Source organism: Engraulis encrasicolus, chromosome 22, assembly GCF_034702125.1.
Source record: "Engraulis encrasicolus isolate BLACKSEA-1 chromosome 22, IST_EnEncr_1.0, whole genome shotgun sequence".
In the NCBI taxonomy this organism is placed as follows: Eukaryota; Metazoa; Chordata; class Actinopteri; order Clupeiformes; family Engraulidae; genus Engraulis; species Engraulis encrasicolus.
The window spans coordinates 39,310,048-39,337,478 of record NC_085878.1 but is presented as its reverse complement, the minus strand read 5'-3'; the positions used below and the strand labels follow the sequence as shown (position 1 = coordinate 39,337,478).

General features: G+C 45.1%; 1 protein-coding gene across 1 annotated transcript in view; it reads left to right on the top strand.

Moving 5' to 3' along the window:
* Window positions 1-26,951, top strand: part of LOC134438666 (uncharacterized) — a 40,157-nt gene extending 13,206 nt beyond the window's left edge. Inside the window, exons 3-14 of the mRNA XM_063188279.1 lie at window positions 11,162-11,223; window positions 11,812-11,905; window positions 13,266-13,327; window positions 13,602-13,695; window positions 14,288-14,349; window positions 14,624-14,717; window positions 15,346-15,407; window positions 15,683-15,776; window positions 16,416-16,477; window positions 16,752-16,845; window positions 25,199-25,259; window positions 26,280-26,951. Coding sequence (XP_063044349.1) covers window positions 11,162-11,223; window positions 11,812-11,905; window positions 13,266-13,327; window positions 13,602-13,695; window positions 14,288-14,349; window positions 14,624-14,717; window positions 15,346-15,407; window positions 15,683-15,776; window positions 16,416-16,477; window positions 16,752-16,845; window positions 25,199-25,259; window positions 26,280-26,283 — 845 coding nt within the window. The 3' untranslated portion in view covers window positions 26,284-26,951. The remainder of the gene's footprint in view (window positions 1-11,161; window positions 11,224-11,811; window positions 11,906-13,265; window positions 13,328-13,601; window positions 13,696-14,287; window positions 14,350-14,623; window positions 14,718-15,345; window positions 15,408-15,682; window positions 15,777-16,415; window positions 16,478-16,751; window positions 16,846-25,198; window positions 25,260-26,279) is intronic.
* The last annotated feature ends 480 nt before the right edge of the window (window positions 26,952-27,431 follow it).

Below are 27,431 nucleotides of genomic sequence, written 5' to 3'. Positions count from 1 at the left end.
CTGGCTGCCACCCATCTGGCACGGCCCTTAACTCGGTCCGATGGACCTGGCGGCAGGACCCCCCCCCCAAGGGAGCCACAGTGTAGACAGTACCGGCACTGTGAAGTACCTGGAACGTGTTGGCAAGCCAATGGTCTTGGATCTTGTTCCGACCCTGGGCATGATTACGCAAAAGTACCAGCTGGCCCTCTCTGAATCCAGAGTCATTCACTCGATCGTTGTGGCCCTGATTCCGCCTTCGTGCCTGGTCAGCAGCCCGTTGTCTGACATGTTCCTGGGTCATATGTACGCTCTGTTGGTGTTTTCGGATCCACTCCTCCAGGCCCTCGTGCTCATGAGGTGTACTGTTGGTGCCGAGGAGGAAGTCTACTGGCAGCCTGGGGTGCTGGCCAAACATCAGAAAGTATGGTGAGTGACCAGTGGTCTGGTGTGGGGTGGTGTTGTAAGCGTAGGTGAGCTGGGGCAGGTGCTGGGGCCACCGGCGCTTCTCGGCCACTGGTAATGTGCGTAGGAGGTCATGTAGCGTCCTGTTGAACCTTTCACACTGACCATTTCCTTGTGGATGGTAAGGAGTTGTCCTGCTTTTCTGGATTCCGTACATTTGGCAGAGCTGTTTAATCACAAGGCTCTCAAAGTTCCTCCCTTGGTCAGAATGTATCCGTGCTGGCGGGCCAAATCTATAGAACCATTGCTGTACCAGGATACGGGCTACAGTGGTCGCTTTCTGATCATGGGTCGGGATGGCCTGGGTATATTTTGTGAAGACGTCAGTAAGGACCAGCACACTCTCCCTCCCATCACTTGCAGGGTCCAGGGAAGTGAAGTCCATGGCTAGGATTTCATTTGGCCTACTCGCTTGTAGTGTGCCCCAGTAAGCCCGCACCTTTGGTAGCACTCCCTTCCCCAGCACGCACCTCTTGCACTTCCGGCACCATTCCTCCACATCTTGAAACATGTTCGGCCAAAAGCAGCGGGCTCGCAGGAGTTCAAAGGTCCTTTCTGCTCCTTGGTGGCCCTGGTCGTCATGCACACTTCGCAGCACTTCGTCCTTCAGGCATTGGGGCAGCAGCAGTTGTGGCACCTCTGGACCACCACTCACGATTTGAACAAGGCGGTACAGCACCCCTTCACGCTCCACCAGCCGGTCCCACTCACGGAGAAGACGCCGGCTGGCTTGTGGCATCAACCCACGTTCTTCAGTGCGCGGCCACTGTCCCCTTTGAAAGTGCAACCGGACAGGCCCAATGACAGGGTCAGTCTCCTGCAGGCCCTGGAGATCTTGAGGCATGCGCTCTGGCAAGGCAGTAACCTCTTCACAGTGAGCCCCCAGAGCCAAAGGCTGGCACCTCGCAACCAAGGGACCCAGTTCCGGTACCGCTGTGCCAAAGGTGAACCGCTCCAAGTACTGCCTGGACAGGCCATCTGCATTCTGATTAGTCCGGCCGGGGCGGTACTTGATAACAAAGTTGAAGGAGGCAAGTTGTGAGGGCCATCGTTGTTCGAGTGCACCGAGCTTTGCCGTCTGCAGATGGCTCAGTGGGTTGTTATCAGTTAAGATGGTAAACTGGTGCCCGAGCAGGTACTCTCGGAACTTCTCTGTAACGGCCCACTTTACTGCCAGGAGTTCCAACTTCATGGAGCTGTAATTCTCCATGTTCTTCTCAGTTGGCTTGAGTCCACGGCTGGCAAATGCCACTGGCCGGACCTTTCCCCCATGTTCTTGAGACAAGATGGCCCCAAGCCCACCATGGCTGGCATCCACCTCCAATATGAAGGGCTTCTGGAAGTCGGCATAGGCCAACACAGGGGCAGAGGTGAGTTTCTTCTTCAGGACCTCAAACGCATGCTCGCAAGAGTCATCCCACGCCGTGCCCAGGGGTAGGGGTGGAGTCTTCCCCTTCCGCCGGGGCCCACTGAGCTTTCCCACCAGTTGGTGTAGAGGGGCGGCAATCTTGGCAAATCCCTCCACGAAACGACGATAATAACTCGCAAAGCCCAGGAAGGACCGGAGCTCTGCAAGGTGGCCTGGACGCCTCCACTCCCTCACTACTTCAATTTTAGACGCATCGGTGGATACCCCCTCAGCAGAGACAACGTGCCCCAGGTAGCTCACCTCACGCTGAAAGAATTTGCATTTTGACAGCTTAGCCTTCAGTCCTTGCTCGTCCAGCCTCCGGAACACCTCTTCCAGCCGCTCAAGGTGTTGTTCGACCGAGGAGGAAAAAATGATGACATCATCAAGATACAGGAGAACAGATTGGTATCGGCAATCCCCGAATATACGCTCCATGAGGCGCTGAAAGGTACTGGGTGCGTTGCAGAGGCCAAATGCCATCCTGTTAAACTCAAAAAGGCCAAACGGGGTGCAGAAGGCCGTTTTAAACTTGTCCTTCTCTGCCACTGGGACTTGATGGTACCCACTTGCAAGGTCTAAAGTGGAAAACCACCTGGCCCCTGACAACGCATCCAGTGACTCCTCTATCCTGGGGAGGGGGTAGGCATCACGGCGAGTCTTGGAGTTTAACTGGCGATAATCAACGCAAAGCCTGAGACTGCCGTCCTTCTTGGTTACGAGGACAATGGGGGAGGAGTAGGGGCTGGAGCTCTCCCTAATTACCTGGCTGTCAAGGAGTTGTTGAATATGCGCCTTTACCATCTCGTACTGGGAGGGTGGGATGCGTCGGTATGGTTGACGAACAGGGGCCTCATCTAACAAGGGGATTTCGTGAGTGATCAGTGTGGTACAGCCTAGATCTGCCTCGCTCTGAGAGAATATACTGCCATACTTGTGGAGGAGGGACTGGGCTTGGGTGGCCTGCTGCTGAGTAAGACCAACAAAATCTTGCACATGGTCAGGGGTGGACACTGGTGGGGACACTTCTTGAGCGGACACATACGCGTAACATTTTTCCCAGGATGGCTCTACTGTGATGGGTGTACTTCGGACAGGAGTCGTCGCCACAGCCTGCACTGTGCCAATGACACAACGTGGGGGGAGCCACACTTCAGCCTGATTCACGTTCACCACGGGTGCATACAGGAGCCCCTTCCGGGCGCAGACGAGGGTGGGTGACATCAGGAGACCCTCCGGCAACTGCTCCTCTTCAAAACTGGGTGGCTCCAGCAGGAAATCGGCGGTCTCCAGGTGGGGGCATGAGACTGGGACCATGGTGAGGGCACCTGCCTTGAGGCAGATGGATGCCGTCCCTTGGACTTTGACCCTAAAGGGCTTGGTGGCGTTGACGACAGCCTTGATCCTCTCACATTGCTTCAAAGCTTGTCGAGCCGCCGGGCCTGCCGATTCAATCAGGGGGGAATGAAAGAGCTGAGAGCCTAACTTTTCAAAAAGGGCCTGATAACATTCCCCCAGTACATTCATACCTAAAATCCCTGGTATGGCTGCCTTGCGGTAGATAGACGCGGCATCCTCTGGGTCTTTGACTATCAGGACCCCCCTCCCAGAAATACATTGCCCCAGCACCACTATCTCCATCTCCACATAGCCACTATACGGTATGTCAAGCCCGTTTGCGGCCTTGAGGCCAAGCCAATTACACTCTTTCCTCTGTAGATGTGCAAAATGTTCATTAAAATAACTCTCAGTAATGGTAGTAACCATGGAGCCAGTATCCACAAGACAAGGGACGACTACGCCCCCCATACTGACATTCAAAACAGGACATTTCCCCACTAACTGGCTACGAGGGGGCAAACAGACAGAGCCAGATGCATTTCCCCCCAGTGTATGGCTCTGTACACTGGGCGTCACTAGTTTCCCGGCAAACCAGTGGTGCTAACGGACGGAGCTGGGGGCTGTGTGGCGGTAGAATCAGCAGACGGCTGATGGGTGGACCTACCAGCTAAGAGACGAGAGGCCGGACAATAACGAGCTATGTGGCCCGGTTGTCCACATTTAATACAGATTGGTCGCCCATCGGGTGCCCGCCTAAAACGACCCTCCCTGTATGGCTGGGAGGTGGGAGTTTGCGTAGGTGGCTGCCCCAAATGTTTCATTAGCAGATCTAGCTGGACTTGTTGTTTTAACACCAAATCCTTCAACTCAGCCAGCTCCGAGGTTTGAGTGAGGGTGGCCTCACATTGAGATGTGTATTGGGCCTCACTGTTACGCACCACAGTGCGATGGCCACGATCACGCCCCGTCTGACCTTCCTCCACCCACCTAATGGCTTCCCGCCGCACATCCAAAATAGTCCAGCTAGTGTTAGCCCGTACCTGCTGTTTAAGCTCTCTTCGCAGAGTAGGGTCATGGACATTTTCACAGAATTGGTCCCGTAAAACTAAATCAGGATTAGTAATACAGTCAGCCTTTGACATTTTGATTTTCTCCATCAACTCCATTAGGGCATGTGAGAATTCAAACAAGGACTCGGTTTCTTTTTGCTTCCTATCGAAAAAACGCTGTTGCCATAATACATAAGATTTAGCACATCCAAAAACCTCTTTCAAGATTTTAACAATTTCAACAGGGTTTTCCCTAGTTGCAGTGGATCGATATTTGATTTCATTTCTGGCTTCACCTTCAAGGTGGTCATACAAAAACAAAGCTTTTTCATGACTGGACATGTGTCTTGCCCGAATGCAGCTCTCTGCTTCCTCGACCCATTCTTCCACGGATAAAGAGCTAGATGCAGGAGTACCATAAAATTTCGAACACCGTCTCTCTCTGGGTATGTACAATATCTGGTCACGCTGCCCAGATTGAGCACCATCACTGCGCTGCCCAGATTGAGAACCATCACCTCTAGCATTTGACAGTCTTTGATTTTCTGCTTCCAGTTGCTCCAGGCGTTCACGTAGCTCCTGGACCTCAGACATCTTCTCGTCAGCTGCTGTTCTCCACACTCACACACACAAACACACACACGCTGCTGCGCCAAAAACAAAACAAAAAAAAGAAATCCTAATGCAACACTTCAGAGGAATCATCCTGCCGACTATGCCAAAGTTGTAGCGCCCCCTACAGTACACCATGTAGCGGCAGCGCCCCCTACAGTAACTTAGACTACGCCACCCCTTGATTAACACCCTTAGAGCAAGAGGAACTCTGTCAGAAATCCACACGACAAGGTTGTTTAGAAAAGTATAAAAATACACGTTTTTATTAAGTTATACAATAAAAAGACTCTTGGAAGTGTTGCAGAAGGGAAAGAAAATAAACAAACAAATACATGGGGGGGGGGGAACCCCAAGTACCCAGGCGGCACCCAGGCCACTCAGCAGTACGGCGACAGACTAGAGCTCAGTCTCATTACACACGTGACGGGAAACAAACAGACCACAAATAATTCAGAATATTCAAGCACTGCACCCTTTTTTACACACGAGAGGGGAAACAACCCTTATGGTAAGACACAGTCAGAGTCATATACACTGCAACCTTAAGTTTACAATTAAACACACTTGATCACTCAGGGTTCACTATTTCACTCTACTACTGGTGACTGGTAACACGGAGACTATGCCCTAAGCCCGCCACCGCTAGTAGGCCTACCCAATAGGGCTGGGTGCGGACCGGGAGTTGAAGGGGGTTTGGATGTGGGGACCAAACAAATAAGACAAACAACAACAAAAAAGTAAACAAGAAAATACATGAGTCCCCCTCAGCCTGTGGCTCACTATACACTTAGTCACCTGTCCCTCTGGCCAACAGGACAGAGGGGGATAAACAGAAACAAAACTAACCGGGTCAGACTCAGCCAACCAGCAGGCAGCAGCTAGCACATCCACACAACTCATGCACTCAAAAGAACTAAAAAGAGAACAGCAGCTGAACTGCGCAGCATATGGATCTGAATCAGGAATGAAAAAGAAGAAAAACAAAAGAAAAATACAAACACCATTACCACACAGATATGATACTTTCATTCCCTGTTTAAAACACAAGGTTGTACAACATTGTCAATAAAACTCCACTATGAAGTTGACTAATCAGAATTAGTTAACAATCAACGTCTACAAAATTACCACTATCTCCCCGGAGATAGTGACAGGCAATGAGAACAAGAGGGTTATCAGAATATAACACTTTTGCGTAAGTTATAACATACCTGTGGCTATCTTTTGCTACACACAGACAAGCGTTGGGGTGGGTCCACAGGCAACCCCGCTACTCAGACAGGCACTGGTTAAGCAAAGAGAGAGAGAGAGAGAGAGAGAGAGAGAGAGAGAGAGAGAGAGAGAGAGAGAGAGAGAGAGAGAGAACGCAAGAGAGCGATCATTACACTGCTGAGCGTTTACGCTTACAAACATGGAGACATGGCAGCAACCAAAACGGTAGCATACCTGGATGCACATCATACGGATGCCTAGGCAGTCGTGCCTCATCAACAGTCGCACGCTCAGCCAGACGCTGTACCAAGGCAGCAGATAACGCTGCGAGCACAAGGCAAGAGGCTCCTGGCTATTTCCCCCTAAACCAACCAAACAGTAGAATTTAGTGCTCAGCAAAAGTACCATCACAGATTAACCCCGATAAAGTAAAATAAAACCGCTGCATACCTTAGGGTGAAACAAACGCCAACGCCGCCAGCCACACAGCTCCCAGCTAACACCGGAGAAATGCTACCTGCCTAAGGACCCCAGGTGCCCATATAGATGCCAGCGCCTAATGAACCAATCACGTTTGCGCTAAGGCCAACACATACACAGGAGGGGGTTGGAAGACAACCATTTAAAAAGGAAAATGAATTACAGAACTACTCTGCCTTCAGTCCTACACGCTACATATATAGTAAATATTGTAACTAATATTGTAATAATAATAACATAGCAAGAAACTGAATAACTGGGAGGTTGTTGCCTGGAGTGTCAAAAGTGTTTGTATCTACCTGTGACTTTTTAGTCTGTGAAAACCTTTCTCAGACAGGGTAAGCACACATATTCAGTACACACATGCCTATATAGCCTATTTTACTACACCTGTGACCTATATAGCCTACTGTAGGCTATTTGGATAAGGCGCAGGGACAGTGACCTCTGTATGCATAGGATCATCCTGGATGATCATCAGCATAGCTCAGTGAATGAATGTTACAGATTGTCACTTACATTTCACAGAACTAATGGGCACAGTGTCAAGATAATGGGCATAAAACAGGCCTAATTTGTATCATGAGGTGTACCCTCCAGAAATCAGTTTCAGGAAAAGGGGTGGAGAGGCGGAGCAAATCAGCACCACCTCTCCTGTTATCTCAGCTCTATTGACTTATAAACTGCTTCTATTCATTTTGGTATATAGGTCACAGGTGTAGTAAAATAGGCTATATAGGCATGTGTGTACTGAATATGTGTGCTTACCCTGTCTGAGAAAGGTTTTCACAGACTAAAAAGTCACAGGTATTAGTATCGGCCCTGAAAAACCTATATCGGTCGGCCCCTAGTTCAAACATCTAAAACTGCAGTCTTCTATTTCACAGAACAATCAAGCTGTCATGACCGTGGATGGATGGATGGATGCAGCGCAATGGATGGAGCCAGCCCCCCTTTACAAAAGCCCTTCTTAAACACAATGGTGAAGCTTTAAGTCCAGCAACATACAACAATAGATAGAAGTATAAAACAAAGTTATTTCATATATGAATAGAATCAGGCTGCTGTACTTATAACGGCAACTGCAATGAACACAATCCTGAATATTTGTTTTTCTTTTTTCTTTAAACAAACTTACAGATTGACAATGAGAAAATCGAAAGACGAAGACGAGGACGAATCAATCCAGTGCAAGATGCACAATTGTGGATCAATGCACACAGAGATAAATCGGGTTTTGAAGTAAAATTCATCAATTCCTGGAAAGGTAGGTGGAATCACCGGATTAAAAGGTGGGGTTGCAGGTATGACCTCAGGGTGGGGGGACTCCCCCAGGATTCTTAGGTTCTACATATGTTGCATACCAATATGTGACCTTGCTTCCTCCACTTGTGCTTGTGGCCTCACAATTTGCTGATGCCCCGCCTCCGCGGAGAAACAATTGTCACTGTCAGCCTAGCCACAACAATTTTTGGGGGGCTATTCTACATTCACCATCCCGTTTGCAAATGAGAAACTGACTTTACAATTGAGCTTTTGCGAGATATTGAAATATAGTGCTGTTGTCAGCACTATATCACGACTTTTTACTTCCTGGTATGAGGCCACAAGCTAGGGGTGGGCGGTATGGCCTAAAACTTATACCCCGGTAAAAGTTCAGCCATCAGGCGTCTGTTTCTCTGTGATAAGGGTCCATGGTCGTTGCAAAGTGCTTTACCTGGCTGAGCTCCTGCTGCACCCGCTCACGGATTTCCTCATGCAGTTGAGGCATTTTGACTTCCGCAAAATATTCGCAAAATATTTGCGGCAGGAGATTTTGTAGTGTTGATCGAGCGTCTTATCTTTAAAGTCTGGAAGGGTACCATGTCTTTGCATAGATGCATGGTGATAGATTGGCTAATGTCAATCCACCGCTGGCTTTTCCTATCAAACGGCGGACCTTTGGCAAATGCCTGAGCGATAGACTGTTATTTTTGTGTAGTCTTACTTGTTGCGCCCGAGGGCTGCCCTCTCTTTTCGCCAATATCACGTTGTCTGCTTTGACTCTCTTCATATTCCGTAACATGTCTAGTCCGGAGGTGGTAAAACAAATTACTAGTGTTACCTTGTCTTGTCTACCTTGTACCTGGCACCCTGCATATCTTGCAGATGACGTTTCCTTGTTTAGTGTCCGAGACTTTAAAGCCAAACCAATGCCAAACTACTGATGTTGCGCCAACTTTTTTAACTAACTCCTCTGCTGCTTGCATGTCTTCTGTATCCGCCGCCATAGTTGTTGTTGTTGTTGTCCTTCTTCTTCCTCTTCGATGCAGCCGAGTGGAAGTTCAAAACTTTGCGTTACTGCCATCTACAGTATAGGATGCAACAAGTATATTGCGATAGACGGTATGGCAAAAAATCTCTACCGTATAAGGTATTCTACCGTGGATACTGCACACCCCAACCACAAGCACAAGTGGAGAACGCAAGGTCACATATTGGTACGCACCCACAGACTCATATAGGGCCTTAGAACCCAGAGGGAGTCCCCACCGTGATGTCATAATAGTAAGATGGTTAACCTTCAACCCCACCTTTAAAGGTGCACTGTGTAGGATGGTGGCCAGAGTAGGTATTGCAACTAGAATGCTCATTGAAACAGAGTTGCCTATTGCCAAATTTGATCTTTCCATGAACAGTTACTAAATAATAAACTAAAATTTAATAGTCTAATCAAAATACAGTAAGGGTTGCAGCTGAAAATGTCATGGAACATGGAAAAGATCCCCTTTTTCATGAATGAGAAGTGCAATTTTCCCAGTCATAATGAATACTTAGAAAATGACGGTGGTGTTAATTGTTTATGAAAAAGGTTTTTGTTGGCAGCATGATTTCTGGAAATAAACTGCTTAAGTTTTTACACAGGCGCACCTTTTAATTATGATTGAAAATGCATCAGAAAAGGCAGTGATGTATTCAATGTGTTTTAAATAGGTCGCGGCATCTTCGCAACTGTTCCTTTTGAAAAAGGAAACTTTCTACTTGAATATAGAGGTGACTTCATAACCATTGAAGAATGTCAAAGAAGACAGCGATTTTACCATGACAACCGCAAGGTCTTCATGTTCGAATTCCGATTTGATGGCAAAATATGGTGGTAAATATCATGCTATTGCTTTGTCTAATTAAAGCTACATGACACACATGGTCACAGAAATGTTGTTGGCTGAAGACCTTAAATGAAGATATTGTTAGATGTGAACTTTTATATTTTATGTTGTACCTTATTGTAAATTAATTTTATGAAGTGGTACTTTTGTAGTATTGATGCCGCCACAGAGGATGGGTCCTTTGGCAGACTTGTCAATGATGACCACATCAACTCAAATGCCAAGATAAAGTGCCTGAATCTACAAGGGAAGCCCCACTTGTGTTTGTTTGCAACGCGAGACATACGTTCAGGAGAAGAGATTACCTACAATTATGGCGACTCGGACTGGCCATGGAGATCAAAGGTGTGTAGACAACAAAAAATGAATTGTAGGCCTTTACAAACACTATTGTGAAGTTTTAAGTCCAGCAACATGCAGGGATTGAAGTATTCTGGCCCCAGGCCGGATTTCCGGCTCGTAGCGACTGACTGTGAAAAAAATCGAAAATGAATTGACGGTAAATATATTAAAAAGATGATCAAATGTTACAGAAGTTCCTCCACTTGTATAATGGCATACATGCACAGTCACGTTTCATTTTTTGAAACTAAACATGAACGTTGCTGTTAATCTTTTAAGGGGGAGTGTTCCACACCCTCAGTTAAAGAAGTGATTGGAGCCGTTGGTGTCAGGCAGGAGTCATCTGTGGAGAATAATGCAGCTATTGCCAGTGGTAAGTGAAAATTTTGATTAACTCTGAGTTGTGTGAATGCACGTCACTGCTGCTATGGTTTTACTTTCCTCATTTCATAAAACTAACAGACAGACTGACTAAAATTCCCCACGGAAACCAGGCCTCTCACACACCAAAAGTTGTTGGAGCACCTTTAGCGTTACAGTATTACACATTTTGCACAGGCATATTCCAAGACGGCCAATGCCAAACTTCACCAGGCACAAATGTTCAAAACGTGGCTCGGTAAGCATGAGATCACTTTTAAAACTTGGATTGGCCACCATAGAGTAGAGACCTCAGCCGCAATGAGAATCTTTGGGATGTGTTGGAGAAGGCTTTACAGCAGCGCTGACACTCCTGCAGTCAATACAAAATCTTACTGCAACGCTAGTTTTCATTACATTATCGGACATTTTATCTGGAAAATATGACAATCGGGCAGATAGAAAATAAGCCCAAATCGGCCGATATTTTAGTGGACCGATGTATATCGTGCATCTCTACTCTTGACCTGACGAGTTGCAACGCTGAAGGTGTTGCGTCACTAGGAGGGCCCAGCCTGGCTAGCCTAACTGTACATTAGTGCCACCTTTGTTTTGTGCCAGGCTGACGCTCAATTCACTTCCCAGACAGAAACTGCTACTCAATACATCAGTGAACACAGAAACAAAAAAAATATTTCAATACAACCATCACATGCTTCTCCATGCTGGAAAACAATATCTTACGGTGTTCTGTTGCACAGAATCCCAACCAAGATCAGAGTGTCAGTCATCCACGACCACACCCGACATCACTGCTTGTGAGGTGAGCGCAAACACTGTTAAGTGGAGTAATGATCAGAAGCAGTCAGACACCTTAGGGCTCTGCTACTGGAAGCATGGGTGGACCTCATAAGCGTAGTGTCCTCTCAACTATGTTTTTTTTCTGATTGTGCCACACACAAGCAGCTGACTGCTCTGAGTCTGACTTTGAGACACAGAAAATGTCAATAATGTATGCTAGACAATATTGCTGTTTGTCACCAGAAGTTCTTCCTCTTGTATATTAGGTGGGGGTGGGGCGTAGTATGTTTCCCAGCGTGGCTGGACCTCATTAACCGTAGAGTCCTCTCAAACACGTTCTTTTTCTGATCGTGTCACACACAAGCAGCTCAATGCTCTGAGTTTGCGCAGTGATGTCTTTAAACAGCAAAGGAGTGTCTTGCATACCTTGCTTTTCTATGTGTCGCCAGTAGTTCCTCCACGAGTATATTAGGATACATGCACAGTGGGTGGGGCGGAGTGATGCCAAACATGCCTTTCGCTATAAGGCCTATTTTTTCATAGCATAAATAGTCACGTTTTATTTTATTTTTTTTAACTTAACATGAATGTTGCTGTTTATCTTTTTAAGGTGCAGAGTGTCACACCCTCTGCTAAAGAAGTTATAGGAGATATTGGTGTCAGGCAGGAGTCAGCTACGTTATTCTCCACAGATGGGTCCATTGGTAAGTGAAAATTGAGTAACAATAACTTCTGTGAATACACATCACGGCTGCTGTGGTTTTTCAGCACGGAGAAACATGTGATAGTTGTATTGAAATGATTTTGTTTCTGTGTTCATGCTTGGCTTTTGATAGGATACACTTTTTTTGTAAAACTCACTTGTTTACCACCACACATGCTTGACACCATCTAAAGTATATTTGTTTATCTTGGTCTCTTCAGATCACACGACATGGTTCCAGTGATCCATATGCTTGGTCTGTTCATCTCTCTTGAGACCAAGATAAACAAATTTGCTTTAGATGGTGTCAAGCATGTGTGGTGGTAAACAAGTGAGTTTTACAAAAAAGGTTTATACTCTCAATAGCCAAGCATGGTAGTGGGACTGACATGGTTTGTGGATGCATGAATGCTGTCAACATTGGTAATCTGAAATACACCTAAAATAAACATGCATGTCATCATGCACTGTGACTACTGAAGCAGATCATGATATTCTCCATAGGATTGCATTCAAATCTCACACCAATCTATTTAAGCCAGATGCAGACTCAAAATGTAAAAGTTCAATGCAAAGAAAGGTTGAAACACACACTGATGACCTCCCCTTTCATCCCTTTTCATTTTGTTTCATTTCGAGACGATTCGAGCCAACACAGCCCCTTCTCTACCAGATTTTAATCTGGGGTGTACTCACTTTTGTGAGTACATGTTAAAACATTAATGGCTGTATTTTGTTTTTTTTCTGAGTGAACAAGAAATTTAAGCGGTTAAATATGTTGTTAAAAGGTCACTAATCATTGTGTCAAAGTGAAATTTCTGTAATGCTTTCCTATGAAAAGATTCACTCAAAAATATGAAAAACTGTGAGGGGTGTATTCACTGTTGTGATATACTGTACAGTTAGGCCGCCTTAAGCTTCGATTTCGGATCACACTTTGCAGACGTCTATTGAAACTATTCAAAACCAGTGTCTAGATTTTTCTCTTCGAGTGTTGAAATAAGTTTTCTCCAAGATTTTGTATTGACTGTAGGAGTGTCAGCGCTACTGTAAAGCCTTCAACACATCACAAAGATTCTCATTGCGGCTGAGGTCTCAACTTTATGGTGGCCGATCCTTGTTTTAAAGTGATCTCGTGCTCACTGAGCCATGTTTTTGAACCTTTTGAACCCGGTGAAGTTTGGCATTGCCGTCTTAGAATACGACGGTGCCAAATGTGTTGTGCAGTAATGCTAAAGGTGCTCCAACAACTTTTGGTGTGTGTGTGTGTGACGTTGTTTCCGTGGTGACTCTTTGGCCAGTCTGTTAGTTTTATGAAAAGAGGAAAGTAAAACCAAATCTTATTGTGTTTTGTTGCACAGAGTCCCAACCAATATCAGAGTGTCAGTCATCCACGACCACAGCAGACATCACTACTAGTGAGGTAAGTGATTGCTTCCTTGCTCCACTGAGCAATGTGTGCAGAAATCTTAGAGCTTTGCTACTGGAAGAATGAGTGGACCTCATCAATTGTAGTGTCCTTTCAAACATGTTTTTTTCCCCTGATTCTGCGCCACACATGCAGCTCAATAGAGTGTCTTGCATACTTTGTTTTTCTGTGTGTTACCAGAAGTTCCTCCACGTGTATAATGGCATACATGCACAGTCACGTTTCAATTTTTTAAACTAAACATGAACGTTGCTGTTAATCTTTTAAGGTGGAGTGTTCCACACCCTCAGCTAAAGAAGTGATTGGAGCCGTTGGTGTCAGGCAGGAGTCATCTGTGGAGAATAATGCAGCTATTGCCAGTGGTAAGTGAACATTTTGAGTAACTCTGACTGAAATGATTTTGTTTCTGTGTTCACTGATGCATTGAGTAGCAGTTTCTGTCTGGGAAGTTAATTGAGCGTCAGCCTGGCACAAAACAACGGTCGCACTAATATACAGTTAGGCCGCCTTAAGCTTCGATTTCGGATCACACTTTGCAGAGGTCTATTGAAACTATTCAAAACCAGTGTCTAGATTTTTCTCTTCGAGTGTTGAAATAAGTTTTCTCCAAGATTTTGTATTGACTGTAGGAGTGTCAGTGCTACTGTAAAGCCTTCAACACATCACAAAGATTCTCATTGCGGCTGAGGTCTCAACTTTATGGTGGCCGATCCATGTTTTAAAGTGATCTCATGCTCACTGAGCCATGATTTTGAACCTTTGAACCCGGTGAAGTTTGGCATTGCCGTCTTAGAATACGACGGTGCCAAATGTGTTGTGTAGTAATGCTAAAGGTGCTCCAACAACTTTTGGTGTGTGTGTGTGACGTTGTTTCCGTGGTGACTCATTGGCCAGTCTGTTAGTTTTATGAAAAGAGGAAAGTAAAACCAAATCTTATTGTGTTTTGTTGCACAGAGTCCCAACCAATATCAGAGTGTCAGTCATCCACGACCACAGCAGACATCACTACTAGTGAGGTAAGTGATTGCTTCCTTGCTCCACTGAGCAATGTGTGCAGAAATCTTAGAGCTTTGCTACTGGAAGAATGAGTGGACCTCATCAATTGTAGTGTCCTTTCAAACATGTTTTTTTTTCCTGATTCTGCGCCACACATGCAGCTCAATAGAGTGTCTTGCATACTTTGTTTTTCTGTGTGTTACCAGAAGTTCCTCCACGTGTATAATGGCATACATGCACAGTCACGTTTCAATTTTTGAAACTTAACATGAACGTTGCTGTTAATCTTTTAAGGTGGAGTGTTCCACACCCTCAGCTAAAGAAGTGATTGGAGCCGTTGGTGTCAGGCAGGAGTCATCTGTGGAGAATAATGCAGTTATTGCCAGTGGTAAGTGAAAATTTTGAGTAACTCTGACTGAAATGATTTTGTTTCTGTGTTCACTGATGCATTGAGTAGCAGTTTCTGTCTGGGAAGTTAATTGAGCGTCAGCCTGGCACAAAACAACGGTCGCACTAATATACAGTTAGGCTGCCTTAAGCTTTGATTTCGGATCACACTTTGCAGAGGTCTATTGAAACTATTCAAAACCACACTTTGCAGAGATCTATTGAAACTATTCAAAACCAGTGTCTAGATTTTTCTCTTCGAGTGTTGAAATAAGTTTTCTCCAAGATTTTGTATTGACTTTATTAGTGTCAGCGCTACTGTAAAGCCTTCAACACATCACAAAGATTCTCATTGCGGCTGAGGTCTCAACTTTATGGTGGCCGATCCATGTTTTAAAGTGATCTCATGCTCACTGAGCCATGATTTTGAACCTTTGAACCCGGTGAAGTTTGGCATTGCCGTCTTAGAATACGACGGTGCCAAATGTGTTGTGTAGTAATACTAAAGGTGCTCCAACAACTTTTGGTGTGTGTGTGTGACGTTGTTTCCGTGGTGACTCATTGGCCAGTCTGTTAGTTTTATGAAAAGAGGAAAGTAAAACCAAATCTTATTGTGTTTTGTTGCACAGAGTCCCAACCAATATCAGAGTGTCAGTCATCCACGACCACAGCAGACATCACTACTAGTGAGGTAAGTGATTGCTTCCTTGCTCCACTGAGCAATGTGTGCAGAAATCTTAGAGCTTTGCTACTGGAAGAATGAGTGGACCTCATCAATTGTAGTGTCCTTTCAAACATGTTTTTTTTTTCCTGATTCTGCGCCACACATGCAGCTCAATAGAGTGTCTTGCATACTTTGTTTTTCTGTGTGTTACCAGAAGTTCCTCCACGTGTATAATAGCATACATGCACAGTCACGTTTCAATTTTTGAAACTTAACATGAACGTTGCTGTTAATCTTTTAAGGTGGAGTGTTCCACACCCTCAGCTAATGAAGTGATTGGAGCCGTTGGTGTCAGGCAGGAGTCATCTGTGGAGAATAATGCAGTTATTGCCAGTGGTAAGTGAAAATTTTGAGTAACTCTGACTGAAATGATTTTGTTTCTGTGTTCACTGATGCATTGAGTAGCAGTTTCTGTCTGGGAAGTTAATTGAGCGTCAGCCTGGCACAAAACAACGGTCGCACTAATATACAGTTAGGCTGCCTTAAGCTTTGATTTCGGATCACACTTTGCAGAGGTCTATTGAAACTATTCAAAACCACACTTTGCAGAGATCTATTGAAACTATTCAAAACCAGTGTCTAGATTTTTCTCTTCGAGTGTTGAAATAAGTTTTCTCCAAGATTTTGTATTGACTTTATTAGTGTCAGCGCTACTGTAAAGCCTTCAACACATCACAAAGATTCTCATTGCGGCTGAGGTCTCAACTTTATGGTGGCCGATCCATGTTTTAAAGTGATCTCGTGCTCACTGAGCCATGTTTTTGAACCTTTTGAACCCGGTGAAGTTTGGCATTGCCGTCTTAGAATACGACGGTGCCAAATGTGTTGTGAATGTGCAGTAATGCTAAAGGTGCTCCAACAACTTTTGGTGTGTGTGTGTGACGTTGTTTCCGTGGTGACTCTTTGGCCAGTCTGTTTGTTAGTTTTATGAAAAGAGGAAAGTAAAACCATATCTTATTGTGTTGTGTTGCACAGAGTCCCAACCAATATCAGAGTGTCAGTCATCCACGACCACACCAGACATCACTACTAGTGAGGTAAGTGACTGCTTCCTTGCTCCACTGAGCAATGTGTGCAGAAACCTTAGAGCTTTGCTACTGGAAGAATGAGTGGACGTCATCAATTGTGGTGTCCTTTCAAACATGTTTTTTTTTTCTCATTCTGCACCACACATGCAGCTCAATAGAGTGTCTTACATACTTTGTTTTTCTGTGTTTTACCAGAAGTTCCTCCACGTGTATAATGGCATACATGCACAGTCACGTTTCATTTTTTGAAACTAAACATGAACGTTGCTGTTAATCTTTTAAGGTGGAGTGTTCCACACCCTCAGTTAAAGAAGTGATTGGAGCCGTTGGTGTCAGGCAGGAGTCATCTGTGGAGAATAATGCAGCTATTGCCAGTGGTAAGTGAAAATTTTGATTAACTCTGACTTGTGTGAATGTCATGTCTATTTATGTGATGTCAGGTGAACGCCCCTTTAGGAGACCTTCGAAGTCTTGAGGTTAAGAATAAATGGAGTCCCCTTTGCGCTGTAGATGGCGGTAGTGCACGTGTTGTCCCCTCCTTCTCTTTTTGAGGTGTTTGCACAACGACCTCTAAGGAGACCCAACTTGAGCACACACTTTTGCATTGGGTGGGCGTGTTTTGAATCCTCTTTATTACTCCACCCCCTTTGTCCAGACACTGCAGAAGTCTATAGATAAATATCTTTTGTTTATCAACAAGGTATTTTGAGGAGGGGCAAAACACCGGCAGCCAACCACGTGTGCTAATTTGTTGACTGACAGCGGTTTCCAACAATCAGAGGTTGAGTTGTGCACAGTAAATTTCGCGCAGTCAAGGGTAAACAAAAATTGAGGAACCATCTTTAGAAAGAATTCAAAGCTAAAGTGTGAGCCAACGTCGAAGCTTTAGGCGGCCAAACTGTAGCCTGATTATCAGCGACGTTCAAATGTCTTCGAGACTTGGTCTGACCAAGAGCACAACAATTAACATTTCCTAAACGGCATGGTGACCTCCCTCCCTTGGTTTCCTTATGGTTGTTTGCTTCACGACAAAGTGGGAGGAGTTCCCATATTTTCGGCAACTGAGAAAGTACTTGCATTTGCTCTTGACTAGTGATGCACAATATTACATTTTTTAACCGATGGCCGATAATTTCCTTCTTCTCAGGGCCGATACCGATACCCGATATGTTCACATTTTCATATTTAATGTAATATATTGATATAATGAAGGGCGCTCTTGCGGGATATTTGTCCTCCCTAGACCTCTCGTATCCTTTGGCGTTTTTGTAGTCTATCTTACGGGTTTCGTCAAGTTTTTCTGGTCGCTGTGTTTCCTGCGTTTTTTTGTGGTGAGTTTACCTTCGCTTTTGGGCTTGTTTTTCCTAAAGCTCGTTTTGTGGATATCCCAGGAGGGGGCTCCCTGAAGCCTCGAGCTGGGTACTCCACTGAAGAACCGAAGCTAGTGAGGCTTTTGTTTTCTCTGTTTTAGGAATAGGCAGAGTAGTAACATCCCCTGCCCAGGTTAACGCTCACCACTTCACCTCCAACGCAGTGTGCCGATTTTTGGTTGGGCTTCACTCCACTCTTTTTGCTGAGTGATTCTCTTCTTTTTTGGGAAGTCTGTGTGTTTTGTCCATGGTCCTGTCTGCACTCCGGTGCCTGTGTCTCTGACCACCTGTTGCTACTTACTGTAGCCTGTTCGTAGCTCCGTAGCCTATTGGCTCTAGTTTCTTGCTACTCGTGAGGAGCATTTAGACTTTTGTGCTCGTAACTGCCGGTTTGTTTCCGCACACTCGTCCTATTACAACTATCCTGGTTAATCAGCTGTTCGTTATTATCACTAGTCATGTCTGCAATCAAGAGTTTTGTTGAGTCTCTGACTTTTAAGAAGTTGCAACGGTTCAACAAACCACAATTACTTGAATTGGCGAAAAGGTACAATGTCGTTAAATACAGAAGAGGAGAACCAAAGACACTATAAAAACAAAGTTATTCGATGTATTCACTGAAAACAGTGTACTGCCCCGCACGCTAGCCAAAGCCGCTTCGCCTTCCACTCCGTCTGGTCCGTCCGAGACAGTCCGCCTGCTTGAGTTAGACCTCGAGCAGCGGCGATTAGAGTTAGAGACTGATCTGGCAAAACAGCGGTTGGACAGTGAGCGCCAGCGTCTTAAACTGGAAGCCGAAAAGGCCAAGTCTAAAACTGTCTTTGATTTTGCAAAAAATATAAAGCTGGTTCCTCTCTTCTCAGAGACTGATGTAGAACGGTATTTCCCGCACTTCGAGAGGGTGGCAACCAACTTCGCATGGCCGAAAGAGTATTGGGCCTCTCCCAGATAACACACTGGAGGAGAAAGGCCAAGAGATTTACTCGTGTCTCCCTTTCGCCAAAAGTCTTATGTGTGACGACGTAATGGGTGCCAGTTGACCCCTGAGGCGTATCACCAGTCGTTCCGTAAACTCCAGAAGAAAGTAGACCAGATGTACGTCGAGTTTGGTGTTCAAACGCTGGTGCGCTGTTGTAGAAGCAGATGAGCGTGCAAAACTCCGTGTATCAATCCTCTTCGAGGAATTTATCAATTGTTCGCGGCCCTCTGTTGCAACACATGTTAGTGAACAGAAGCCTAAAACTCTGCCTGCTGCTTGTGTTGCATGATGACTTTAGATATTTTAGACCAGTTGACAAATTCCTTCAGCACTTCACCAGGCATGGTTTCATTATGGTTCAGTAAGCACCAAGGCTGGGTCATCTGCTTATTTAATTATGTGGCAAGCAGTGTGACTACTACAACAGCTGACCGTATACAAAATAAAAAGCAAGGGTGAAAGTCACACCTCTGAGATGTTGCCTGCCTTGACCTGCTGTGCTCTGCCCTGCAGATAGTCCAATTAATCAATTTAAAATCAAAACAAGACTTTTTTTTCAGTCTTGGCTACTCGGCATCCTCGTTGTTTATGGCCTCTTTCAGATGCGTCACCACATCGCAGTGTCCCCAGTACAGGTCACCGAATTCACATTAGCACCTTCAAGCAGCAGTCAGATATTTTAAAGGTTGTTACTATGGGGCAGGTTCATGTTCAGCATGGATGAGAATAGTTCTACCTTCGAAGTTGCATGTGTTGACATCAGCTCCCAGCTGCAATAGCATCCTCAGACACGGCAGATTACGGCAGTCTTCAGCTGCCTCGTCCAGAGCACTGGTCCCAAAGATTTTGTCTCTGCTCTTCATGTCAGCTCCATGTTCCACCAGTAACTGAAATGTGTGGGTGTATAGTGTTGTCTATGTCTGCCTCGTCCAGAGCACTGGTCCCAAAGATCTTGTCTCTGCTGTTCATGTCAGCTCCATGTTCCACCAGTAGCTGAAATGTGGTTGTATAGTGTTGTCTATGTCTAGTAGTGCCAGGGCTTTATCCATCAGCTCACGACTCTCTGCTGACCGCATGTTGGGATGGGGATACAGTTTTTTTGTCAGCACACGCAGCAGGATATCCATCCTAGAGAAGTATGGTGCCAACTCAAGTTCTGGGCTGTTGTGGTGGCAGAGAATGTTGCGTAGGATGCCACGGCTCAGCAAAGAAACTCAGACGGGGAAGAGGAGGTCAAAATTCTCCACACACAACGCACTGAATGACACCATGCACAGCTCATCTTCTCTCCTCCTCCACCTCTCCTCCTCATCCCCTCTTCTGCTCCACCACCAACTGCCCCTGTTCGGGAAAGCATCTGAACATGCCGGTGCCTGGTGGTCCAAGAGTATGTTTGGAACACCGGTGCAGTATTGTCCGATGACAGCTGCCTCCTCAGCATCCTCGTTGTCTAAGACCTTTTTCAGATGTGTGCCCAGTACAGGTCACCGAATTCACATCAGCACCTTCGAGCAGCAGTTGGATGTTTTCAAGGTTGTTACTATAGGCAGGGTCATGTTCAGCATGGATGAGGATAGTCCTACCTTTTGAAGTTGCAGGTGTTGACATCAGCTCCCAGCTGCAATAGCCTCCTCAGACACGGCAGATTGCGGCAGACTTCAGTTGCCTCGTCCAGAGCACTGGACAAAGATCTTGTCTCTGCTGTTCATGTCAGCTCCATGTTCCACCAGTAGCTGAAATGTGTGGGTGTATAGTGTTGTCTATGTCTAGTAGTGCCAGGGCTTTATCCATCAGCTCACGACTCTCTGCTGACCGCATGTTGGGATGGGGATTCAGTTTTTTTGTCAGCACAAGCAGCAGGATATTCATCCTAGAGAAGTATTGTGCCAACTCAAGTTCTGGGCTGTGTGGTGGAAGAGAATGTTGCGTAGGATGCCACGGCTCAGCAAAGAAACTCAGACGGGGAAGAGGAGGTCAAAATTCTCCACACACAACGCACTGAATGACACCATGCACAGCTCATCTTCTCTCCTCCTCCACCTCTCCTCCTCATCCCCTCTTCTGCTCCACCACCAACTGCCCCTGTTCGGGAAAGCATCTGAACATGCCGGTGCCTGGTGGTCCAAGAGTATGTTTGGAACACCGGTGCAGTATTGTCCGATGACAGCTGCCTCCTCAGCATCCTCATTGTCTAAGACCTTTTTCAGATGAGTCCCCAGTACAGGTCACCGAATTCACATCAGCACCTTCGAGCAGCAGTTGGATGTTTTCAAGGTTGTTGCTATAGGCAGGGTCATGTTCAGCATGGATGAGGATAGTCCTACCTTTTGAAGTTTCAGGTGTTGACATCAGCTCCCAGCTGCAATAGCCTCCTCAGACACGGCAGATTGCGGCAGACTTCAGCTGCCTCGTCCAGAGCACTGGACAAAGATCTTGTCTCTGCTGTTCATGTCAGCTCCATGTTCCACCAGTAGCTGAAATGTGTGGGTGTATAGGGTTGTCTATGTCTAGTAGTGCCAGGGCTTTATCCATCAGCTCATGACTCTCTGCTGACCGCATGTTGGGATGGGAATCCAGTGTATAGTGTTAAAAGCTGATGAGAAGTCAGCAAAAAGGACACGAGCATGTGTTTTAGACCCTTTCAGATGCATATACAGTTAATCCAAAGGTTTGGCAACGGCATCATCTGTTCATATGTCATATGGTTTGTTGGCAAAAGTTGATGTAGTCAACTCATTTGAGAGGATTGTCAAGACTCCCAAGTATTACAGGCCCATTTCCCTCACCTCACTTGTGAGTTGATGGATGAGGGACTTTGGATACCCACTGTTACGTCCTCCTCCCACCAGGGGTCACCTTCACATTCCCACCTCTGTTGCTGCGCCAGTTTCCTCCTCCACAGGTGCAGCCATTGGACTAGGGATGGCACAAACCGCACCGAAAACCGAAACCGTACAATTCACACACATACCGAACCGAACCGTGCAATGCATCGCAAACCGCAATTCATGTACTGCCCAGAAAGATATGTAAAACAGAGATTTTCACATTATAAGCCTATACAAACCATATGTAGTGATAAGTCCGATTCTATTAGCCAGTGCACCATTTATCATGAACGAAAAAAAAAGAACCGTAGAGAACCGAAAACCGTGACCTTGACACCGTGATATGAACCGAACCGTGAATTTTGTGAACCGTACCACCCCTCCAATGGACCCATCACCTTCCTCCCATTTAAGCCAGGGTGGCAGCCTGGCTTGACGCTCTCTCCCCTGGGCTCCACTTGGTGCATTTGTGGCTCCCTTTTGTTTATTAAGTCATTCATTTATTTTGTATCTCTTTGTAAATAGTTCCTTTAATAAAATACCCCTAGACCTTTCGAGCGCCTGGACATCCTTTTGTCTTCCAAATGGTTACACTTTTAACCTGTTTGTAACATTTGGGGCCTCGTCCATTTTGCACCCTTTTTCCAAATTTAAAATCCTTTTGTTTGGGAGATTTAGGCACCTTGTAGTATGCAATGGTAAGTTGCACTTCGTCCAACTGGTTGTGTGTGTGTGTGGCACTGTAGTTAGTAAGCCGCCGGGTGGGCACAGAGCCTACCACTTTTTTATTTTAATTTCTTATTTTCGGTGGTAGCCTCTAGTAGGCCCGCTTCGGGGGTGGCATCACTCACCCCACGAGTTTGGCGGTTAAAGTACGCCTTTTAGGGGAACCACCAGAAGACTAGTGGTAAGGTGTAGTATTAGGTAAGTGTTTTGTTTGTTCAGGTAAGATTTGAGGTTACAGTGTCACGCACATCACACTGGTTTGTGCTTTACCAATTGCTTTTGTGTATTGTACTGGGGCTATGTTTACAGAGCTACGGTGAGGTTGGTTAACTGGTTAGACTTTGGCTGTTTTTGTCGGGCTAGTGCCCTTTTGTCGTCTACCTTCAGCCTCACCGTTAAGTCGTTTAGGTGTGTGGAGCGCCATTTTTGAGGGGGGGGGGGAGAGCTGTAGTCGTTTAGGGATTTTTGACTACTTTTGTGATTTTGTTTTGTGTCTTTTGTGCCTTGCACTGTGCAGCCAGTGCGAGTTCACTTTTGTTGACCATGACGTCAGCAGCGCAAGCATTTGCTGAGGATCCCTCTGAGGAGGCTTTTCACAGCCTCACCAGAGATCAATTAATTGAAGTCGCTTAGCTTTATAAGCTCGAGCTGAACGCTTCGGAAAAGCGTCTTAAGAGCTCGGTTAAATCGGCCCTCTGCTGTTGATCATGGTTTGCGGCCCTTTTTTCTTTTACCAGTCTGTTTGTTTTGCTTTCCTGATTTCATGAAACTGTAACAATGTTATTGTGTTCTGTTGCATAGAGTCCCAACCAAGAATAGATGTAGATCTTGTAAGAAGTCCCTGATGGACCAGGAGCCGATCCCACTCGCGCCCGCCTCACCACTCTCCTCACTTCTTCGAAAGTGAAGTCAGCCATGTTGAAAGGGGTTGTTGGGTTGACCTTTGGAATTGGGAAGGGGCACTCTCCCAGTGGTAGGTCCCTGATGGGGTCACTATGCGCTTCCTTGACTGCGTCTTCCGCTTCCTCCTTAGAACACATCAGTCTTCCGCTTTTTAGCTGGCCCAGGAGGTCGGATGTGAAGCGGAATGGATTGTTAAAGAATGCTTTCCGCTGTATGCACTTCTCTTTCTGTCTTCTCCGGATTGCCTCTGCCCTCTGCAACTGGAGAAGGTTTTTCCGCGCCTCTGAACTTAGTTCGCTCAGTGCTTCCTTTTCATGATGTTCTGCTCTCCGCCACCTTTTCTTGAGTGCTCGCAGGTTTTGACGCAGCTCTGCAATTCGACGTTGCCTTCTGCTGGGCCCTGATGGACATTTATCAGGCTTACCCTCCTTGATTCCAAATCTGTCGTAGCATGTTTGATATACTATCTCCACCATAGTCTTGATCTTCTTTACAGCATCCCCTTTCAAGGTGTTGTCGAGGGTGATGCTGAGGTCTTCATCTAGTTGCGCCCATCTGTGGTCCCTGGCTGATGGTAGGTTCAACCGCGGCTTCTTCAGCAAGCCCTCTACGTTGTGGGCTTCTCGGCTCCTCCTTGTACTCGGGGCGGATACAGCTAGGGGGTCCGGAGCACTGTGGTGTGCCTCCTGACTCCGGACCTCCATCGACTGACAAACAGTGCTAACAAACTCTGAGATGAGACTCTGGGCTGTGTTAGATGCTTTGCGCTGCTGCAACTGCTCCTTGCACTTGGATTTGCCTTGGTGGATTTTCACGCCACGTTGGTTCTTAAAACTTCTGCCACAGATGGAGCATCTTCGATTTTCTTCAACTTCCTGAAAATTGATATCACGGTTCTCTGCACGGGTTTTTTTTATAAGCCACGATTTCCCCTCAAATCTCAATGTTTCTGAAGAAAAGGCTGAAATTAAATTTAAAAATTGAATTTGAATTTAAATTAATCTCCATTTCTATTTTAATCACTTTTTTATTTCAATAATATATTTTAGAATTTATAGTTTGTACTGTTTTTCATTTAATCCAAAGTCTCATGATGGAACAAAAAATAGAAAAACCTTCTCTCATTAAAAAGTGAACCTTGTGTAGGTGAAAACCTTATCACGGTTTTTTAATGGTATACCTCCCAGCCCTAGTGCGGTGGCAGGACCCTGCCAACCAAGGAGACGCCCTGGGCGGGCCGACCCCCGGGTTGAGAAACAATAATTTATATCACGTTAATGTGTTAAAATAAATCTGGCTGCTGCCTATGACCCAAACACTCTGCTTAACGTACGCAAAGACCGTGCCACCCCTTATGGAAAAACATTTTTTCCCTACGAGTGTGACATTTGTGTGTCCACATAACCGTATCCAAGTTTACTGTAAATAGCTGCATTCACACCTAAAAAAACACACTAATACTGCAGTAGGCCTAATAATAATAATGCAGTCATATGCTACTGCACTGAAACGGTAGGTTTATTTATATTGCAGTACAACAGTTTTAAGGAGGTCTACAAATGATGCTAAATTGCAAAAAAAAAGGCAGAAAATAAGAATATGAATGAAAAATATGAATTGATAGCCTATTTGGATATTTAACAATCACACCTTAGGCAGTTATTTTACATTTAAATGTTGCATGTTGACTGTGAACATGCAATATATTTCTCATTTTCAATGGTAGATGTTCAGCGTGTCGTTGCGTTCTCCCCTTTCCTAATGCAAGTTTGCGCTATAAAACCTTGACAGACTCTGAGTTTTTCTGAGGTGGCGGGGCGCAGCGAAGGCGTGGCGGCCCGCCGAGGTGAAATGAATGTAGCGGAAACCCTGAGTTATAATTGTTTTGCTGATCTTCTTAAATGTTGTCTTTCTTTTTTCTAAGATTGGAGGTATTGGTGTCAGGCAGGAGTCAGCTGCGTTACTTTCCACAGATGGGGCCATTGGTAAGTGAAAATTTTGAGTAGATATAGCTTGAATACACATCACGCCTGCTAATGTTTTACAGCATGGAGAAACATATGAACTTTGTATTGAAATTATTTTGCTCCCTAATGTATTGAGTAGCAATTTCTGTCTGCGAAGTGAATTGAGCGTCAGCCTGGCACAAAACAATGGTCGCACTAATATACAGTTAGGCCGCCTTAAGCTTTTACAAACCCCAACTCCAGTGAAGTTGGGACGTTTGGTAAACTGTGAATAAAATAAAAATGCCATCATTTCCATCACATTCAATCCATTCATTAGATGGAGAATAGTGCAAGGACAACATATTAAGTGTTCAAACTGAGAAAAAAATTCAAATTCAAAACTGCAACACGTTCAAAATAAGTTGAGACGGGGATCAGTGAGATGTCCAAATAAGATAAAACAACAAGGAAGAACATTTCAAAATGAATTGTGCTGATGGACAATAAGAGTGTCCAGGTATAAGACCATCACAGAGAGGCTGAGTCACTCAGAATTAAAGATGCAGAGGGAATAATTACCATAGTTATTACATACATTTCTGAATTCCCTTTGATTTACCATGATTAAGTGTATTTAAGACATATTTCTGTCATTGAAATCATTGTATAGATTCATGACATCATGACATATATATTGGCCGTAGTCTCACACTAGCTCTCCAGGAGTTACAGCTATTGAAAATTGACCATATTAAGAACTCTTCATGTGTGCAAATGATAGAGGGGTTTAACATTCTCCTATGCACCCGAGCTCACTTGAAATAGACTCAGAAGATATGGGCAACTGTCCTTTGCTTACAGAAGTCAGCCGAATTTGCAGAAGTCAATTCTTTTTGAAAATAATAAAGTCTTGCACATCCTGTGCTACAGTGAAAATGGACCATCCAACTTGTGTTAGTGCTAACTTCTAAAGACTGTCTCCATGACTTGCAAAAGAGGACTTTGTGTACAGTTCCAAGCTGAATGGCAAGTGTTTTTTTTTTTTTTCCCCAACAGCTAGGCGGTGTATGAAGAGGCCGTGGACGCAGGAGGAGACTGATGCGGTCTTCAAACACATGAAAGTTTTCATTGAAAATGGATTGACAGTTACTAAGGAGCAGTGCAATTATTGCAAAAATAAAGAAGCTCCTATCCTGAACAACAGAACTGTAATGAACATCAGGGACTTTGTCAGGAACCGAGGCTTGGCCTTTAAAAGGAACTTAGACAAACAGACAAACACCCTCAAACCATAATGATACAGTACCACTTTCATGCATGATGGTGAGGAGGGTGTTCTTGGGATCATATGCAGTAGTTCTTTTTCTCAAAACATATTGAATTGTATTAATGCCAACCAGCTTGATGTTGGTTTCAAATGACTACAGCAGCTCCTTATCATATCCTAAATCAGTCTGATGTTCATTGGCAAACCTCTGGAGTACTGCTCAGGTTCTTTCTGAAGTAGGGGTACCATGTGTGCACTACAGGATTTTAAGCTTTTGTGGCATTAAGTTCTACCGTAAGTTCTCAGTGATTTTGGTCCCAGAAGCTCTGATATCATTGCCTAGTTCATCCCATACCATTAAGTTCTACCGTAAGTTCTCAGTGATTTTGGTCCCAGAAGCTCTGATATCATTGCCTAGTTCATCCCATACCGGTCTAGGGTGCTTTCTTTCTGTTTTCCTGATAATTCGCCTTTGGCTAAGCCCCGCCCTCTTTAGTTACAGTTGCTAGGTCGGACAGATAAACTTTCAATGCTGAGATATCAACGTGATTTATGCAGTGACTGCAAATCGCAGCAGTTATTCACTCCTAATAAATAAAAAACGCATTCATAGTATTGTGAATATAAGTATTTATTTTCTGAACGGTCATCCAATGCATCACAGCTGTTATGGGCTCTTCTATCGATAGGCATTGTAACCAGCACCATGGTAAGCTGAGCTCGCATATCTTTTGAGCCCTGACTCAAACTTGCTAGAAGAAAACGAAATCACACAACGTGATGGCTGTTCATCTTCAAAGCTACCACAGCATTGTGTAACATTAACGTTTGGTTTATATCTTCAGTAGCTTAACAAAATCACGTCCATCAGCTGCTAGTCAAAACACTCCTGCCGTGACCGATAGTTAACAGAAATCCAAAATCCTACTCTGAAACAGGTT